Source organism: Amyelois transitella, chromosome 4 (assembly GCF_032362555.1).
Source record: "Amyelois transitella isolate CPQ chromosome 4, ilAmyTran1.1, whole genome shotgun sequence".
NCBI lineage: Eukaryota > Metazoa > Arthropoda > Insecta > Lepidoptera > Pyralidae > Amyelois > Amyelois transitella.
Window position 1 is genome coordinate 856,106 of NC_083507.1, and position 16,634 is coordinate 872,739.

Here is a 16,634-nt window from a genome sequence, read left to right on the forward strand (position 1 = left end):
TATGACGCCGCGCGCGCACCTTTGAGACATCGATCGAAGCGCGCCAAATTTAAATTCCGAACGAAGTGTTACAATGCGTGGGTGTCTTTAAAAAATATATTTGTTTTTTTTTCAAATTCGAATATGGCCCGTTTAGTGTTGATAGTTTTGTGTGCGGTCGTTATTGGATATTGCGCGGAATTGCCCTCTAGTGGGAAAGAGAGCGCGCGGGAGGAAAAGTTACGAAGCGCTTTGATAGATGCTTTTCAGAATATTAAAAAGGCGTCAGCCAAAGGTGGAGTGGACGATGAGAGTCCGCTGACGGCTGACCTGATCGGCTCCTTGATTATACCGAGCAGAACCAAAACAGATCCTCCGTCTGAAGAGGACTCATTCGGAGTATTCGCTGATGAGGACGGTCTATCCTTCGCCGAAGCCTTCGACAATGTTGAGCCGGAGAAAAAAGCATCCAGTACAGAAACTTCGCACAACGTTCAACACATCGTTAAAACGACTAAACTACCCGAGAAGACTACTTCGAGACCGAATAGAGATATCTTCAACAAGCTTAGCGACTCAATCAGGGACACATTGAACGAATCGAAACTAGTGTTGAGAAAGGAGAATAATAGTTCGAGTAATTTGATAGGAATCGAGAATATGCTGAGGGTTTTCGATGCTGATATCCTGGTGCAGCAGTGGGGAGATCTTCAGCGATTGGTGGACGGCGACTGCCGCCTGGATATGCAGGAGTACGTCGAAGGACTGCAGGAGCGGAAACTGTGGGCATTAAAAAGTAAGTTTCAAATTAAATGACTGATGCATGACTCACTGCGGTCTTTGGAACAATTACGAAAGTCGTGGTCAGTGTTGGCACAATTCCCGCAACGTGGAAACGTATATCCTAACTTATAATATTATAAAGCTGAAGAGTTTGTTTGTTTGTTTGAACGCGGTCATCTCAGACACTACTGGTTCGTATTGAAAAATTATTTTTGTGTTGAATAGACCAGTTATCGAGGAAGGCTTTAGGCTATATATTCGTAACATCACGCTGCAACTATAAGGAGCGAAGAAATAATGGAAAATGTGAAAAAAACGGGGGAAATTATTCATTCTTGAGGGCTTCAATGATGCCCAAAATAACTTTTCCACACGGACGAAGTCGCGGGCACAGCTAGTATTTTATACGAGGTTTTAAGAGGGGAGTGAGAGAACACTACCTGTCGTTGTCGTCGTGACGCGTCCACTATTCATTTATATTATAGTTGTTCATGTTTATTTATTTGGTATTTGATTATTTTATGATAATATGTTTAGGTTTATTAATATCAGTATGTTTACATCTTATTAATTATGTACACAAGCCAATGCCTTTCTTTACACTTGCCTGTCGTGGGCCTGCTGGAAGGAATTTCCCTAGAAATAAGTAGTGCCCGTGTACTGAATTTCTCTTTAGTTTAAGTTTTGATTTGTTTTTCCTTATATATCAAGGAAAAACTAATCAAAACTTAAACATATAAATAAATAAAAATATTTAATACTTATACAACCGAATGTTGCAACACTTTTTCTAAGATAAACATCGCGTACTTTACCGTCTCAAACAGGTGGGATTTGGGCTCGTCTCGAAAAAAAAGATGGTTCCATCCGGTAGATTTTTACTTTTTGTTATCTGCCCCACGGGCGGTCTTCGTAACAGACGGTTGCATAATAATGTTAGCCGAAAAACCCACGTATCTGGGTCAGACACGGCCGTGTAAGACCGAAAGAATTTGTTTACTATACAACTTGAATTTCTCAATTAAAATTTTATTTATATAAACTTTATTATATAAAATACAAATGTAGGTATAGATAGCACAATTGCCGGACTTAATGCTAGAAGCATTATGTACCAGTCAACGTTTTATTTTTTTACTTAGTTTATACTTTTTCTTGTTCATTTTATAAGGATAATTGTATAACTACTGTCAACTTGTAGTGGCTAAAATTTTATACTTTAAAATTCTATTCACGTACCCAAGTATTTTATGCATTTAATGTTTTTTTTTTCTGAAACATATGACTGAAACTTATTTATTCTTTACAGCTTTACAGTAAAAAGAACAAAAAAAAAACAATGACTCAACAAACTACTTCTATGCATTTTTTTCCAAAATTACAAAACAAATGAATATATATGAAGAATTCGAACAAAAAACCGATCGTTATGACATAATGATTATAACTGATACAAAAATTTATAATTGAATGCTTTAGTAGACTTCTAAATGTATAATTTTTGGTGATTAGGTTATGTCGAACGCTTGCATAAGACTTATTATACTCTTTTATTACAGCATTCACTGTTTATTTCTGGCAATCTGTTATATGAAAAGTTATCACAATAACAGCAAGTAACTTTTTATGTTTCCGTTAATAATATTTATAACGATAATTATACAAAGGTTCTTAAATTAATAAAACTATTAAAATGAAGCTCAATGTCGAAACAGGCGCAGGTTCCAGTAACTCTATTCTTGAAGTTACGCACTTACATTTTTTTTTGTTTGAATACAAATATACTATACAGTGTGTTCACCGGCACCAATATAAAAAAGAATACGACCACTCCATCACTTTTCCATGGATGTCGTTAAAGACGACCAAGGGATGGACCTGTCACTATTTGATCTCGATTCCATCAAAAAGCCTTACAACTGAACGTGGCCTTCCAGTCTTTTCGAGACGATTGGCTCTGTCTACCCATTATGGGATAAAGACGTGATTATACGTAGGTGTCATTTTCATTTAAATTCCTAGTAGTTGATGTTAAACAAATATTTGATCTCACTCATTACACAAGAATCCTAAATTAGTCAACGCGTACGAAGTTCACAAATCTGACGAAATATTAAGATATCTGAAAGACCTTCTTCTCTTAATAGTATTACATACATACATACATAAATCACGCCTCTTTCCCGGAGGGGTAGGCAGAGACCATATCTTTCCACTTGCCAAGATCCCTGCACACTTCCTTCGCTTCATTTACATTCATAACTCTCTCTCCTCATGCAAGCTCGTCGGTTTCGGGTACTCTTACCTGACCTTTTGCTAGAACGTCTCTGATTAGTAGTATTAACAATGACTAAGTAAGTTTCAATACAAAGAAAGAGTCAATTAGTCATAGCTAAAATGGACTAACGTTAAACTAACCTTATTTCTACTGGCTTACGATCTAAATATCCACCGACGACAGAATGACTTTTAGCACCAGCCAAATTGCCTGAGCCGTGTGCCGTGCCGTGTGGTTCCCGGCACTAAAGGAAAGGACACCTCCATATCTTTCCCATGGATGTTGTAAAAGGCTACTAAGAGATAGTTTAATAAACTTGGGATTCTTCTTGTAGTACCTATTCTTAATCTCAATTCCATTATAAAGCTGAACGTGGCCTTTCGGTATTTTCAAGATTATTGGCTCTATCCCTAAAAAGATATAGACGTGATGATATATATATATATATACGAGTAGGTATGTATGTATGTGAATTTCCTGAACAAAAATTTAAAAAATCTTAATAAAAAAATAATATTTGCTGTAACATACAAATTGAACTAACAGCTAGATAGATAGATAGATAAAACTCTTTATTGCACCATAAGAGTAAAACATACAAAACAGACAGAGATGGCACAAAGGCGGACTTTCGCTAATGCAATCTCTTCCAGTCAACCTTTGGGTGGAAGGAAACCAAACAGGAGGTCGGCGTCGGCGCAGAGCAAGACAAAATAAATGTCTAAACACAATACAATGCACACAGAATATATAGGTATAGAAAAAGGCAGAATTTATTTCAACAGCTGTAAATTCGTACGTTTGTTAGACGTTTTTGTGTCCCATGAAAGTACTAAAGTTGTTTTTTAAAGGTGACTGGTGTAGAAAAAAGGCTACCTTCTATATAATACCGTTCTATTTCTATCGTCTAATTTTAATGGCACTCTGTTCCATGTGGTTCAAGTCGAGTAGTTTTAAGTTATTCTTGCTACTGAACCAAAAGGTTCCGGGGGTCGATCCGGTCATGATGGAAAAAGAACTTTATCCGATTGGCTCGGGTACTGGATATTTATCGTCTAAAATAAATATAAATATATACCTACAGGACAAATGACACATATTGTTAGCCTCGAAGTAAATTCTTTACACATGCACATTACTTTTTTGCGCAATTAAGGTTTAAATAAATAAATAAAAGTAAAATGTGCCGTGTGGTTCCCGGCACTAATGAAAAAAAAATTTGTAGGACCTCTCCATTTCTTTCCCATGGATGTCGTAAAAGGCGACTAAGGGATACACATAAAAACTTGGGATTCTTCTTATAGGCGACGGGCTAGCAACCTATCACTATTTGAATGTCAATTCTATCATCAAGCCAAACAGCTGAGCGTGGCAATCAGTCTTTTTTAGACTATTGGCTCTATCTACCCCGCAAGGGATATAGACGTGATTATATGTATGTATAAATAAACAAAGAGTCATGTCATCTCTCCCCGCAGGCGACTATACATTTGATCATACCACATTTTGACGGCCTCTGTGGCGCAGCGGTAGCGCGCTTGTCTGTGACACCAGGGGTCCCGGGTTCGAATCCCGGCCAGGGCATGATGAGAAACGAACTTTCTCCGATTGGCCTGGGTCTTGGATGTTTATCTATATAAGTATTTATTATAAAATATAGTATCGTTGAGTTAGTATCTCGTAACACAAGTCTCGAACTTACTTCGAGGCTAACTCAATCAGTGTAATTTGTCCCGTATATATTTATTTATATTTATTTACATCATAGTTACGGCGTTATGTCATGCCTGTCCGTTTGAACAGCAATTCAAATATTGATTGTCGGATCACGGCAAATGAAGTATCTGTTGATTTAGTTATAGATTCACTTAGAACAGGCTTTTTTGTTCGTTCGGATGATTTGACAAATATGTATGTCTCGAGAACGGAGGATATTTCGTTTTATTGATATTTCCTCTATATTTTTGCATATTTAATCTCTTATTTATTCTTTTTTTTTATGATATTGAATCATAAGAAAAATGGAAAAATACCTCTACCTAAATTTTTTCTTTGTTTTTCATGAATCGGATACGCCGAAATTATGACATCCTTCTTTTTAGTAGTGTTAAGACCGTTGATAATATGAGGAAGCGTAGGTTATTTATATTCAACTTAAATAAACCTATTATCTACGTCAGTGCTATTAAATTAGTTACCTATATGATAATACTAACAGCAAACTTTGCTATAAGCATAAAGTTATATAACATTCAGTTATAAAAGATGATAATAAAATACATTAAAAGCGCGTGATCCACTACTTTTGATACCAGCTAGTAGATGTGCGCCCTAGCCGAATGTCAAATGCTATGAAACGTTTCTAAGTAAATATCTAATATTACGAGCCATTGACACCTTTGACGTGGCCGAAGAGTCTTTTCGGACCTGTTGGCTCTGTCTACCCCACAAGGGATATAGACGTCACAATATGTATATATGACACCTTAGATTTTTTTACCAAAATAATATGGTTCTCGGCACTATAATAAAATAGGACCACTCAATCTCTTACCTGTGGATGTAGTAAAATGTGACTAGGGGAAAGGCTAATAAACTTCGTATTCTTCTTGTAGGCCATGGGCTAGCAACCTGTCACTATTTGAATTTCATTTCTATCACTTGGCATTACAGCTGAACGTCGCCAGTTTCAGTCTTTTCAAACAGTTCAAGGCTCTGTCTACCCCGCGAGAGATAAAGACGTGATTATATGTTTGCATGTATGTACCAATAAAAATGTTGCCTTCTTTTTTTAACGGTTAACGCGACTTTCACTACTTATTACAATTTGATCAACCTTCCTTCTAAAGGATAATCACGTGATATAGTTTGTTTGTATGTTATATCTTTATTGCATAGAAATTGACATAATAACAAGCAAATAGTACAAAGTTACAACTGAACTTCAAGCTGAACGTGGCCTTTCAGTCTTTTCAACACTGTTGGCTCTGTCTACCCAGCAAGGGATATAGACGTGACTATATATATGTATGTATGTTACAACTACTAGTTGTTGCACCCAAAAATATTTAAACTCCGTTCATTAAACATTTCAAAAGATACATTCATTGCGGTGACAGTGTTTATACGGTATAACAACCGGACAAACCCACATAACATTGCCGAGTGACCTTCAGCGTTTTCTAAGAGTTGCCCAACAGATTTCGACAGGAGTTATGTAACCAGGTCCAAGAGGTGTTCGGGTCAAGAGTGCTGTTCACAAAGGAAAACAATGAGTCATAGAGAAATGGTTACTAATTAAAAATAATCCACAACACATCTACCCCGCAAGGAATATAATCACGTTTATATTGCATACATACATATGATCACTTCTATATCCCTTGCGGGGTAGACAGAGTTCAGCTGTTTGGTTTAATGATAGAATTGAGATTCATATAAAGTGACAGGTTGCTAGCCCGTCGCCTTAAGAATCCCAAGTTTGTAAGCGTATCTTTTAGTCACCTTTTTCGACATCCATGGGAAATGATGGAGATGAGATAGAGTGGTCCTATTTTTTTTTGTATTGGTGCCGGGAACCACACGGCGCGTTGTTATGCTTAAAAATAATTTTGCAGCATCAAAGCCCCAAGGTCCCACCGTTTCCACTGCGAAAGGCAAAAACATTGAATCATTATTATTTATTTACCACATTTTTGTTTTGTATAATTTCCAAAGCTGTGTATTTTTCAGACATTTTTACATCAAGTTTTGATAGAAACTCACATCTTCGTACAATTTTATGAAATAAAAAGTAAATATTTAAAAACATAGTAAATATAAGGTTACAAAAAGAAGGATGTCGTAAACATATTTTTTTTTGACCAATATTTAATTGTCGTAATATTTGAATCGTGATTTCCGGCGTTTCGTTATTTTTAAATTACCAAGAAACAATCAAATAACTAAAAAATTATACATTGTTTCCTGCCCAATATTTATTTAATATATCAAATAGTTATTTTACAAGTTTCATGTGTTATTTGTTGTATACTATCAATTTGAAACAAAAGAATAGTATAGAAAAGATTTATTTTCAAAATTGGATACAAGGTATCACTTATTGACGTCACATCACTTAATCTAATTATATCTACTACCGCTTCCAAAGCGCATGTGTAGAAGAAGTGGCGGAACAAACTACACTGCAGCATTTTCACCGGACGTTAATTTACAAATATAGATCTCTTAAATCTGAATCTCTTAAATTAAATACGAATACATCGTCAAATAAATATTTATAATATCTGTACTAAAATTCAAGACAAAAATAATTGAAAAATTCTTTTTGTCTTAAATACACCATTTATCGAGGAAGGTTTTAGGCCTCAAGGATGAATAATTTTCCCCGTTTTTTTTCACATTTTCCATTATTTCTTCGCTCCCAAAAGTTGCAGCGGGATGTTATATGGCCTTAAGCCTTCCTCGATAAATGGTCTATTCAACACAAAAATAATTTTTAAATTCAAAACAGTAGTTCTGAAATTAGCGCGTTCAAACAAACAACTCTTCAGCTTTATAATATTAGTATAAATTAACAAAAAAGACCGTTAATTCAGTCAAGTTACCAGTACGTCCAGTAAGTCTAAGTACCCATTTACCACATAAAGAACTTTACCGTATGGTTCCCGGCAGTGCGTGTGGTTCCCGCCACAAATAAAAAAAAAGAATAGAACCACTTCATCTCGTAAAAAGCGACTAAGGTAAAAGGCTTATATAAACTTGGGATTCCTCTTTCAGGCGATGGGCTAGCAACCTGTCACTGTTTGAATCTCAATTTCATAATTTACCCAAACAGCTGAACGTGGCCTATCAGTTTTTCCAAGAATGTTGGCTCTGTCTATCCCGCAAGGGATAATCCGGTGCTAATTTGCCTTCGACCAATTTGTCAAGGAGATTATGTCTTGTGATTTAAATACAAAACGCGTACTCTCTTTCTACGCGAGTCTTTGTGAAGTAAGCCGTCTTCAGCTTAACGACATGTCATCTTAAACCGTGACATGTAAACTAATATTGTTAAATGTTTTGTTGTTAGACTTTCTAGTTGTTAAATTGATGATGCATGCATTTATTTATCCACTTTACTGAAACTTGTAAAGAAAGATAATGTTCTGTGAAGTAAAACTGCGTCTTATTCTTAATAATCACTGCACTTATTTGTACTCATTGACATTTAATGTGTTATATAAATTACAAAATTAATATTAACTTAAAACATTTGTACTAAGATATATTTAAAAAAAGGAAGTTCCCGCGTCATTCTCTTTCTTTTTATAATATATTTTTTTATAGGTGGCCAGTTCTAACCTATTTCAATCTGTTGCTTATTTCAAAGAGGTTGCGTGATATTTTCAAACACTAGTTGAACCGTGTTTATTTACAGGGCGAATACAGCCGCCACTTCCGCTTAAATCTTAAAATTAACTCATACATACATACATATAATCACGTCTATATCCCTTGCGGGGTAGACAGAGCCAACAGTCTTGATAAGACTGAACGGCCACGTTCAGCTGTATGGCTTTATGATAGAATTGGAATTTAAATATTGACAGGTTTCTAACCAATCGCCTAAAAGGAGAATCCCAAGTTTACGAGTATAAGCCTATCCCTAAGTCGCCTATAACGACATCCATGAGAAGGAGATGGAGTGGTCTAATTCTTTTTTTTTTATTACACACGGCACTGCCGGGAACACACAATCTCACACGTCACACAACAATTTTAGAATAGTGTTCTCAACTCTATTATTCAACTCCTTACTCACCAATATCTTTAAGTTGTAGGAATTGGAAGCGGCAGTAGTTATAATTAGATTTGAGTGATGTGACGTCAATAAGTGATACCTTGTATCCAATTTTGAAAATAAATCTATTCTATTCTAAAATTCAAAAAATTCAAAATTAAAAATTTTTATTCATTATTATATTATATTAGTATGGTTTAACAACATTGGTTGACGTCAAATAAATTACTTAAAAACTAAGTTTACTGCCGCTTCCAAGGCGTCAGTGCAGAAGAAGCGGTAACAAACTGCACTGCAGCATTTTCTTCAACAACGTCAACTTCACAATATTAAATTATACTTAGAATAGAATGTGGACGGGAGAAATAAAGTCAGTACCTTTATCTACTGGTGTAGATACAGGACGTGTCAAGTACCAACCTTATAAGGATTACGGTCACTTTCCCTTCCCATTGCGACACGGCTAACGTACATTACTTTCTCTGGATTAAATACTTCTATTTTAGATCATGTGCCATGTGATCATGTGCCGTGTGGTTCCCGGCACCATTACAAAAAAATAGGACCACTCCATCTCTTTCCCACGGATGTCGTAAAAGGCGACTAAGGGATAGGCTTACAAACTTGGGATTCCTCTTTTAGGCGATGGGCTAGCAACCTGTCACTATTTGAATCTCAATTCTATCACTAAGCCAAACAGCTGAGCGTGGCCTATCAGCCTTTTCAAGACTGGTGGCTCTGTCTACCCCGCTAGGGATGTAGACGTGATCATATGTATGTATGTATTTTTAGATCAGTATTTATTTCTAAGATTTTATTATATCCTTTCGAGAGTGTGCTATTTTCAAATTCATTTTTAATAGTCACTTAATAATTGTCATATCTTTTGGTTTCACAACATTGGTTGACGTCAAATAAATTAATTAAAACTTAGTTCACCGCCGCTTCCAAAGCATCAGTGCAGAAGAAGCGGTAACAAACTGTATTGCAGCATTTTCTTCAATAAGAACGTCAACTCCACAATTTTACCAAATTAGAATAGAAATGTGGACTAGAAAATACACACATATTTCAAAATATGAATGTCTCCCTTATACTTCGATCAATTATAAAAAGATTTATACTTGAAGGAAGCCCTTATACGATGTTTTGCGAATTGCATATAAATTGCGACTGAGTAGGTACAATATGTGTGTTTTTTGTATTGGTGCCGTGTGGTTCCCGGCGCCAATACAAAAAAGAATAGGACCACTCCATCTCTTTCCCATGGATGTCGTAAAAGGCGACTAAGGGATAGGCTTACAAACTTGAGATTCTTTTTAAGCCGACGGGCTAGCAACCTGTCACTATTTTAATCTCAATAACGCGTATATCATTAAGCCAAATAGCTGAACGTGGTCATTCAGTCTTTTCAAGTGTATGTATGTGTATGAGTATAATATCGGTTATTCGCTATAAATTTTCGTTGTTGGCTCGAATGGGAAGGCCTAGACGAACGTACCTTGATCAAGTGATAGACGTCCTGGTAAAAGGTCAGGGTCAAGAGTACGTACCCCAAACCGCCGAGGTTGCATGAAGAGATTTATGAATGTAGATAAATCGAAAGAAGTATGAGATGTGTGGCAAATGGAAAAACGTAGTTCTGCCATAAAATCACTCTTATTTCCTGGAGGGGTACTCCAGGAAAAAAGAGTGATTTTATGTATGTATGTAACTAGTATTATGTAAATAATAATTTCAAAACCAACCAATAAAAATTAAAAATATGAATCAATACTTGTCATTTTCAAACTGTGAATTTCACAAAAACTGAATTATTCAAAATAGTGGAGAAATCATTTCGTTAAGGCGACATTGGCACGTGCCAAGGATTATGGTGAAAGGGCATGCCATGGCCCTTGGAATGACCCCACGTGCCCTTTTCTACAAAAACCTGCTCAGTCAATAGTTAAATATTGCAATTAATCTACGTGGAAGTTTGACTTCAACATTTATTATTCTCGGACACAACATTATAAAAAAAAAATACCACCACCAATGAAAAAAAAGAAACGGACCATTCTATCTCTTTCCCATGGATGTCGTAAAAGGCGACTAAGGGATACGCTCATAAACTTGGGATTCTTCTTTCAGTCTATCAGTCTTTTCAAGACCGTTGGCCCTGTCTGCCCCGCGCCGTGATTACATGTATGTACATGCATGCATATTGCATATGGTCACGTCTATGGCCCGTGCGGGGTAGACAGAGCCAACAGTCTTGAAAAGACCGAATGGCCACGTTCAGCTATTTGGCTTAATGATGAAATAGATATTCAAATAGTGACTGGTTGCTAGCCCATCGCCTAAAAAGAATCCCAAGTTTGTAAGCCTAGCCTTAGTCGCCTTTTACCTTCATGGGAAAGAGATGGAGTGGTACTATTCTTTTTTGTATTGGTGCCGGGAACCACACGGCTTTATTACATGTATGTATGTACAATATTATTTATTTAAACTGAGACCATGATTCGAATGTAAATAGATTAACAAATCAAATATAATTATCTACACGCCAGGCATATGAATAAGGACATAGAAATGGGAAGGCGCAGGCGATCATGCCTTGATCAAAATAAGATATATTCTAGTGAAAGTTCAAATGAAGAGTGAGTGTCCAAAGTCTACGAGCTTGCGTGAATAGTTGAATGTGGATGAAGTTTATGGAGGTTACAATAAACGTATTAAAAATTTTAAAGAGTATAATGTAATTAGTTAAATTGCTCGACATAGGCACTTCCTACTGCGCTTAGAGTATTATCTGTGCCAAGAGCATTTAATGAGATTAAATGATTTTTATATCCGCCGTACAAATGAGGCACAAAATCAACGAAAATTATACACACTTATAATTAACGTTTCTATCCACTACGGGGTAGTTAGAACCTAATTGAATAAGATAATGTAATGAATAAATGAATGGTGCCGTGTGGTCCCCGGCACCATTACAAAAAAGAATAGGACCACTCCATCTCTTTCCCATGGATGTCGTAAAAGGCGACTAAGGGATAGGTTTATAAACTTAGAATTCCTCTTTTAGGCGATGGGCTAGCAACCTGTCACTATTTGAATCTCAGTTCTATCATTAAGCCAAAAAGCTGAACGTGGCCATTCAGTCTTTTCAAGACTGTTGGCTTTGTCTACCCCGCAAGGGATATAGACGTGACCATATGTATGTATGTAATGTAATGATTACGATAAATGACAGGCATTGCAATGTGTCAGCTGAAACAAACGTATGACAAAAGTAATTCAAAGAGTCATTTGATTAAAATGATGTAGGTCAATGTCGTGTGACGTTAAATTATACGCTGACATGTTATTAAGGTATCATCAGTTAAGTTACAATGAAAGGTGGGAACGCAATTATCCAGGCGCTTGCGCATTGCATAAACTAGTCAAAGTACAGAAATGTACCAAAACATTTATTGAAATGTCATTTAGAAATATTGTTTTTAAAATTTAATAGTTATACCTCTTTAGTACATTGGTAGGTTATTTGTGAAATTGTTGTTAGGACTTAATTTAAAAATACATATATTTTTTCGCAAAGTCTTTGGGTTTTGTAATTGTATGTATTTTTCAGTACACATGTGCACTTTATCGCACCACCAATTTCAAGTTTTTGCTGTTTGGTCAGCTGGTTGACTGGTAGAGAATGACAAACGGCATTTAGTCCGCCTTTTGTTCATATTTTTTGTGCAATAAAGTAAGAGACATCCGCTCTTAATAAATAAGGCCAAATTTCAAATCTACATACAGCCAGTTGGGCTATAAGTTGATATATCAGTCAATCAAAAAAGTAGTTATAATTAGATTTAAGTGATGTGACGTCAATATGTGATACCTTGTATCCAATTTTGAAAATAAATCTATTCTAATCAATCAGTCAGTCTTTTGTATAATTAAGATTAGTTTCCTGTTACATTTCGCCAATGAAATATTGCTGTATAACATTTTTCCAGAAAAATCTTGTTCCAGACCTGCGTTATTTCTATACCATGGTTATTTTATGATAATTGAGTATTCCTACAAATGGGTACGCGCGTTGATTACAGATAGGCTCGCCAATTTGCCGTGTTTTATTGTATGTTTGTATTACACTCATCACGGTCAATTAACTCAGTATAAACATTTGTTTATTTTTAATTTTGACTTCAAAAAGATTTTTTTTCTTTTATTCACCTATTAATTCCGTAATTGTATAGATATTGATTTGGCGTACGGACTAGATTTATTTCTGAAACTCAGGTCTTGTAAAAGATGAAATCTGTCAGGGCATGACAAAGCTTTATGAGATGAAACAACAAAAACTCCCTTTTTTTAATTGGTAAAACGTGATCCTACATCCTATAGATAAACGAGAGAGACATCATTTATTCATTCATTCATTCATATAATCACCTCTATATCCCCATATCTAGACAGAGCCAGCAGTCTTTGATGAACTTAATAGATAAACATCTAAATAGATAAACTTAATAGATAAACATCTATTAAGTTTAAGGATAGAATTTAGATTCAAATAGCGACTGGTTGCTAGCCGATCGTCAAAAAAAGGAATCCCAAGTATATAACTGCCGCACGATTACTAAAAACACGCTAACCCACATTTTCAATACGAGCGAAAAACGCGCGAAATATTTAGAATTGTCGCCATTTCAAAACCATATGTCACACAACGAACTTTTAAATACCCAAAGATAGGCAATCAAAATCACTATTAAAAATCGATAATTTTAATAAGATTAATCAACTATTATTTTGAAAATGAGCGTATAAGGCAGTTTTATTGTGTTTTTTAATTTTTTTTTTACTATGAGTACTTTACTAAAAGATCATTAAGTATACCTTAGCGACCTTATAGCATATGATTCGAATATAAATATGACTTGCATTTTTAGGTTCTAAAAACTAGTCTACAATAAATTACTAAAATATCGTTAAGGTGTTTAACGACGTTTTAGTTATTTATTGAGAGCTCTAAATTAGAAACAAAACATGACTGTATCAACTCAAAAGCTTTTTAACAACCTTCAAGACTAGCTTTGCAGTGTTGCTACATTGCTGTATTTATTTTCTCTATTGTTTACCTTATTATTAAAACACTTAAAAGACGTTACGCCCAAAACCTTGAACATAAGCGATCTTTTAGCTGTGACTTTAGGTTGGAAAAGTTTATGCAATTATAGAAAAATAGGAACATTAACTACCAAATTGAAACAAAATATTATGTATTTTAAGGTTTATTAAAAGAAAGATATGTAACCTGCCTTGCTATGGTTCTCTAAAGAATAGGTAAATTATATCAAACCAAAATCTTCAAACTCAGACTTCAAATGAAACTAAACAGAAATAAAAAAAAATTATAAAACTTATAAGTAATAACCAACACACGATTTTCCACAAATAATAACACTGAGTAACAATTAAAAATGACATTACAAATTGCGTTCAAAATATGCATTTTGAGTTGGTAATAAACTTCTCAAAAACTTAAAATAGGCCTGTCGGCAGCACACAGCATATATTTATACTTACTTAATAAAATGAGATCACATTGAAAGATTTTTTTATGTAACACAAATATATACTTTTAAATAATGACTGTGACAAGCTTAGAACTAAACAAATTTCTCACATAAGACACAATACACTACTTTAAGAAGTTTTAACCGTTCACGTGGTTTTGTACAAAAACAATTACAATTTGTATTAAATTAAAAAGGTAACCTCCTAGAGGTTGATTTTTATTAAAATCTTAATCTTAGTATAACCTTAAATCAGAAAGACAAATAAAAAAATATAACTTTAAGGCACTTTTCAGTCTTTTGTTTACATATTTAGACATAAGATATAATTATAAATGCGAAAGTTGGTAAGAATGTATGGATGTGTGTATGTTTGTTAGTCTTTCATGCAAAACAAACAAGCATGGATTTTGACGAAACTTTACAACATTATACTCTAACACATAGGCTATAAATCACGCAACGTAGTCGCGGAAAAAGGCTAGTTTATAATAAGATAATTATAACGAAATGATAATGATTAGAATAAGTGTACATAAGTAACTAATGTAAGAAGTAGAAAAAAAAAACACTTATTCATGTGATTATGTGGTTTTCCTACTTCTTACATCATTTGATGCAGCATGATTCAAAATTCAAAATTCAAAATTTTTATTCATTATTATAGGATACTATCATATCGCTTAATAATTGTCGTATGGTTTAACAACTTGGTTGACGTCAAATAAATTACTTAAAAACTAAGTTTACTGCCGCTTCCAAGGCGTCAGTGCAGAAGAAGCGGTAACAAACTGCACTGCAGCATTTTCTTCAACAACGTCAACTTCACAATATTAAAATATACTTAGAATAGAATGTGGACGGGAGAATACATTGTTCAGATTTATATATTTATGAGATTTAATAATGAAAAAAGAAATATATATATATATATATATTTAATGGATTGCCAATTTTAAAAAGATTTATGTACAGAGTGTACTGAAATTTTGATTTAAGTTCAAATTAAACTACAATTAATTACGAGGTTCCTGTGCCAAGCTCGAGCCAGATGTTTTTATCATTAAGGTAATCATCAGTCCTATAATAAGCCTTCTCACAAAGTACTTTCTTTACATACTCTTTGAATTTTCGGTTGGGCATATCAAGAACAGACTCCGGCAACCTATTATAAAATCGTATACAGTTCCCCATAAATGATTTACTGACTTTGCTAAGCCTATGAAACGGCATGACTAATTTATATTTATTACGTAAATTTCTATCAGTTGTGGCACTAACTTTTTGAAAAAAAGAGGTATTTTTCCTAACATACATTATAAGATCAAAAATGTACTGGGACGCTACTGTAGGTATGTTTATTTTCTTAAAGAGTTGTCTTAACGAGTCTCTTGGTCCTAAGCCGTAAATTGCGCGAACGGCCCTTTTCTGAATTATAAAAATAGTTTGTATATCAGCCGCGCTACCCCATAAAAGTAAACCATAAGATAACAAGCTATGAAAATAGCTGAAATAAACAAGCCTAGCTGTAGCTACATCTGTCAATTGTCGGATCCTCCTAACAGCATAAGCGGCAGAGCTAAGTCTATTGGATAGTTTAGAAATATGAGCACCCCACTGTAGCTTTGCATCAATTATAATTCCTAAAAACTTTGTATTTTCAACAAATTCTAATTTGTGGCCTTCCAGTATTATGTCAGTATTGGCCTGCCTTACGTTTGGAAGGGTAAATTTAATGCATTGGGTCTTATTAGCATTTAAAAGAAGATTGTTGGTTGAGAACATATTGTTGGGAATGGAAAATGTTATTGATTTTAAAATATTGTTGCATTTGATTAAGCATCATCTTCTCAAACACCTTGCTCAAAACTGGCAATATAGAAATAGGTCTATAATTGCCAAGGACTGTTTTCTCCCCTTTTTAGAATAGAGGTATTAATTTGCTACATTTCATTAAATTTGGAAAAATACCCTCATCAATAGATAGATAGATAGATAGATCCATAGGGATATGGACGTGATCATCAATACATTCATTAAATATAAAAGCTAGAGCAGATGCAATAATATCTATGATTTGACTTATGATACTAACAGACATACCCCAATGGTCTTCAGACTTTTTAAAATTAAGTTGTTTGAACGCCTTTTAATATATTATCAGAGTTAACATATTTAAATTTAAAGACAGATTTGATGGGAGTTGTGTTATTATTAAGAAGGGTTTCAGCGCGCAATGGACAAG

At 34.6% G+C, this 16,634-nt stretch overlaps 1 protein-coding gene across 1 annotated transcript in view; it reads left to right on the plus strand.

Moving 5' to 3' along the window:
• The window catches only part of LOC106132958 (O-acyltransferase like protein), a 58,130-nt gene continuing 41,496 nt past the window's right edge, over positions 1-16,634 (plus strand). The window contains exon 1 of the mRNA XM_060954450.1: positions 1-775. Within this exon, the coding sequence (XP_060810433.1) occupies positions 124-775 (652 nt within the window). The 5' untranslated portion in view covers positions 1-123. The remainder of the gene's footprint in view (positions 776-16,634) is intronic.